This window comes from Poecilia formosa, unplaced genomic scaffold, assembly GCF_000485575.1.
Source record: "Poecilia formosa unplaced genomic scaffold, Poecilia_formosa-5.1.2 Scaffold414, whole genome shotgun sequence".
Classification (NCBI taxonomy): Eukaryota; Metazoa; Chordata; class Actinopteri; order Cyprinodontiformes; family Poeciliidae; genus Poecilia; species Poecilia formosa.
The window spans coordinates 334,288-338,796 of NW_006800353.1; the positions used below are offsets into that span (position 1 = coordinate 334,288).

General features: G+C 40.9%; 1 protein-coding gene across 1 annotated transcript in view; it reads left to right on the forward strand.

Moving 5' to 3' along the window:
- Nucleotides 1-4,095, forward strand: part of LOC103155146 (BCL2/adenovirus E1B 19 kDa protein-interacting protein 3) — an 8,548-nt gene extending 4,453 nt beyond the window's left edge. The window contains exons 2-6 of the mRNA XM_007576702.2: nucleotides 663-813; nucleotides 973-1,057; nucleotides 1,280-1,353; nucleotides 1,964-2,110; nucleotides 3,339-4,095. Of these exons, the coding sequence (XP_007576764.1) occupies nucleotides 663-813; nucleotides 973-1,057; nucleotides 1,280-1,353; nucleotides 1,964-2,110; nucleotides 3,339-3,387 (506 nt within the window). The 3' untranslated portion in view covers nucleotides 3,388-4,095. The remainder of the gene's footprint in view (nucleotides 1-662; nucleotides 814-972; nucleotides 1,058-1,279; nucleotides 1,354-1,963; nucleotides 2,111-3,338) is intronic.
- The last annotated feature ends 414 nt before the right edge of the window (nucleotides 4,096-4,509 follow it).

A 4,509-nucleotide genomic window follows, 5' to 3' on the forward strand; every position in this document is an offset into this window, starting at 1 on the left:
AAAAAAAAACGTTATGCTTGTACGTTTTGTTTGGAAAAACAAATTCAGCAGCGTACCTTTTCAGCTTAATTGCTCGAATTCATATTCCTAGTTTCAAATGTTTCAAAGCTTGTCCTCAAAACTCTTTCCTCTTTATATTTTTTGTGTTCCAGTTTAAGACAAATTGTCTCTTCTTCTGTTTTGCAATCTTCTCCTCGTGCTCAAGTTTCCTCTCTGTGGATGTAAAAACTGTCCACTTAGATCTCTGACCTCTTTACTCCCAGCTTCTGTTTGCTCTCTCATGGACGGAAGTGGTAACTCTGCCTAGTAACAGTTTCAGCCAATAGAATGAGATCCCTATCTTCTTTAGTGTGTGCTCTTTTTAGAACGGATTTAATTCCAGATGATTACAAAGTGACTGGATTTAACCACGAGTTTCACTGCTGACTGTTTCAAACGCAGTCATTTGAGCGGTTTTTGTGTATAAACTTACACATGCACACAGTTTTACTGAAATGGTTTGCTGTTTTACTTTCTTGCACCTGCCATTAGAGGGCACTGTAGGTTGTTGCATGAGCTGTGCAACATTTAAGACTAAACATATGGGTCCCTGCTATAGACAGCCCATTCAGATTGTCATAACATTTCTCTTTTTCACTGAGACGGTTGCTGTTCCTCTTCAGGTTCATGGGTTGAGCTGGAGGAGCTGATTGCAGCTGTGAGCCGGAGGGAAAGTCTGACAGTACCTCAGGACAGCATCTCCTCTGCCCTGCAGGGGGAGCTAGAGAGAATCCTCCTTGAGGCGCAGCTGGAGTGTGAGAGGAGTAGAGACAGGTGAGGGACTTCCAGGGTTTGTTTTGGTTGTTTTATAGATCTGCTCAACAGAAGGATTAACTTCAGCAATAATGTGCCTTTTCAAGGCAACATTGACTTTTCACACTGCTGGTGGTTCCTTACTTGGTTCACTGTAACTCTCATTGTGCTTCTCTGTAGTCCTCCACAGGTGGTAACGCCACGGTCCACTAGTTCTCCAACTCGACCCACTAGTGAGCAGGACAGTGACTGTGTCCCTATACAGGTATTCATCCATCAACCTCACACAACATGAAGTCCCCATGATAATTTAGAGGACATATTCATTTTGCATGGTATCTAACAGTGTGTTCCTTTTATGTTAGATGCCGTTTGAGATATTCTGTAATAATTAATCTTTGTCTAAATCTGTTTTACACACAAACCTTTATTTGTGTTTTATTGGTTTTATATCTGACTGTGACTTGATCGTTTTGGAATCGTGCAGGAGGAGGCTGAGCGGCGGGCGGACACAGACTGGGTGTGGGATTGGTCCAGTAGACCTGAAAATATGCCACCAAAGTAAGTCTATGATTGTTAAAGTGACAGTGACCTGAGGCGACAGAGGCATCAAAGATTTTCACTAGTCACATTATGCAAAGTCACATTATGCAAACATACAAAAAAATGTTTCTTTTTTGAAAGATATGAGGTTAGACAACAGCTATGACTTCTCTGGGAAAAAAAAAGATTCATTTTTACATAATAAAAAGCAAGATTCAAGGAATCATAAATATATTATGATGTTTTGTTTTTAGTTGGAAATCCAGCTCTGTTTCACTCACAAATCCCAACAAGCGATTTAAAATTCATTTTGCTTCATGCGTTTGTTTGGGTTAACTGCAACAGAAAAACACGTTTTTGTCTTTATTTATGAATTATACCTTTGAGGAACTTGAATCCCCCTCATTTTTATTTACTCTGCCACACTTGACATTAAATCTCCTCCACTATAATAAGCTTATTTGACAGGTAGCGGTTCTGACAGCTCTCAGAGTGCCTGCATCGCTCCTCTTCGCAGTCCTCTCTTGTGCTCTCATTATCTCTGTATTTTTTTCTTTTTTTTTTCCTTTTTCGGGTCTTTCATCCTGGTGCATCTTTTATATCTGACTTCTCGCTCTTCTCTCTGCAGAGAGTTTGTGTTCCAGCACCCGAAACAGCCAGGTTCCCTCAGTGTTAGGAAGACAGAGGTGATGAAAAGAGGAATTTTCTCCTCCGACGTTCTCCTCATCCTTGTTCCCTCCTTGCTGGCTTCACATCTGCTCACACTCGGAGTCGGGTGAGACATATTAACAAGACCTCACCTTCTGTCACTTTATGTTTTGAGGTGTGAAAGTCGTACATGAGACTGGCAAATGAATAGATGTCTACCTGATCTTGTAATCCCTTCGCTTTCTGTCGGGTTTAGAACTTGTGCCGCCATCGGTGCTGAATTAAAAGAAATGAGCAGTCGCGAAAGAAAATCAGAATCGGACTGGAACTAATCTAACTAGCAGTCTTCATTGAGGATCGGCGTCTCATGCTCCCAGCTAAGGTCATTGTGACCAATATGTATCAGCCTTGATTCTCAGGGCTGACTGTCCTGCATGTTTTAGCTGTTTCCCCTTCAGCCACACACCTGACTGAAATGAATAGGTGATTTACAGGCGTCTGCAGCACTTTGTGGCCAAGGAGGCAGTGCAGTCCTTTAAATGAAGCGTGCAGGAGCAGAAACACCTCTAAAGCATGAATGACTGTGAGGCCTGACGGTCAGTGAAGGCAAACTCTGCTTGGACATTTTTTTTTTGTTTTTTTTTTGCTGCCAGTAAGATGCTGATAATCGACAACGTCAATGAAACCCAAATCAAAACATTGCGAAACTTTCTATTGATGAGTTTGCTGAAATAGACTGGTAGAGTAATTAATTTAAAGTTTATTATGTGTAAAACAAAGCACAACATCTTGGGAAAAGTTTATTTACAACAAAAGTGTTTTTGTTTTGTTTTTTGCATTTTTTAAAGTTAAAAGAGAATGGAAAATACTTCATTCACAGTATTTAATAATGCAGACATGGTGGCAGTTTAGAACATGTAGATTGTTAATGTGAAATGCAACATTTTTGGATATTTTTCCTTCATTTCATGTAAAATCATATTTTTCATGCAAAGAAAGGCATCTTGTGATGGTTTTCTTACAATTTTGACTAATAGTTTATCCATTCCTGCTTGTTTCTTTTTTGTTTTTTTCAGCAAGTTTGAATTAGATTAGAAGGAAAGAGGTACACTTCAACTTGACTCTGCCATTCAGAGATGTAAAAATACATCTAAGTATTAAAAGCATCTCAACTGGGCACTTAATGCAAGAGCACACTTTGATGGAGCTTTTTTTCTTCTTCTTTCTTTCACTTCCAGTACATTACCTAAAAGTTTCCACTTGTGGTTAAACACTGGTAAACTTCGAGGAAGTGTTTAGTTTGGATGAATCATTAAAATCTCTCTTTCTTTCTTTTTTTTCTTTCCTCTTTTCAGTATCTACATCGGGAAGCGCCTGGCCACATCCTCAGCTAGCACACTGTGACGTTGGCTGTAAGATCATGTTACTGTTCAGTCTGTTCAGATACAGTCTGGTCAATAAGGTCACACTCCGCCCTTTCTCCCGCACTAATTTGCCTCGTCCCTTTGTCACGGGGCAAACGTTAAGACCTGCCTCTATGTACCTCTATCCAGCAGCTCTTTCTTTCTCTCTCTGTCTCTTTTTTTATCAGCATTGTATTTTTTGTCTATATGTACATGTGTGGGGCCCGAGGAGCGGAAGGATGCTGACCAATGAGTCAGACTGCGACCACTATTACACTCCAGCAGTGCGACACTGATCTCAACCCCGTAAAGCAGAATCAGAGGAAAGGGATCGCCGAGGCACAAGAGCAGAGAGCAGGGGAACAATGTGTCCTTTTGATGAGGGGAGATGAAAATGGTTTGATGGGAACAGTGTTCTGATGAAATGAGGTAGATAATACGTGCTAGCTATTCTCCCAATCCAGTTGGAGATGTCTGTCATTTGTCAAAAGTAATGACCCTCTGTATGCCTGAGCTGCTTAAAAGGGGTCCTTGCTTGTTTTCTTTGTCCGCCCTAATGTTGAATCTAATGTAGAGACTTTTAGTTGGCTGAGTGAATGTAGAAATGGTCCTGATTGTGCTTTTTGTTCCAGAAAGCAATTAAACATGTTTGACCTCTGACAAAGACAGTCACGATCCCATTAAACTTCACTCCTTTCAACCTTGATGCGACTCTGGCCTCTTCTCTGTCTTTCTTCAGCCCCCAAGCACGGAAGTTTTTTTGGTGCACACATGTTCATCTCATTTAGCAAATGCACCCAACGCATTTTTAGCCAGCGAAGCACAAAAGGTTTGCTGAAGTAAGCCTTGGCGGCGGTACAACAAGTATTTTTAGTTTCTGGGTTTGGTTCGTCTGGAGATTATTTGCATGCCGTGCTGGACGGCAGGAATGAACCATTTTTACAACCAACTGTGCTGTTAACAACTTGTAAATGAACCACGGCATCTGTTGCAACTTTATATCTGTTTCCACGTGAGGTAAATCACAGCAAATAACAGATTATATTCTGATAAAACCCTTCAGTGAGTGTGTGTGTGTGTGTGTGTTTCCCATGTGTTGTTTTTGTCTGCCCTCCAGCCCTGA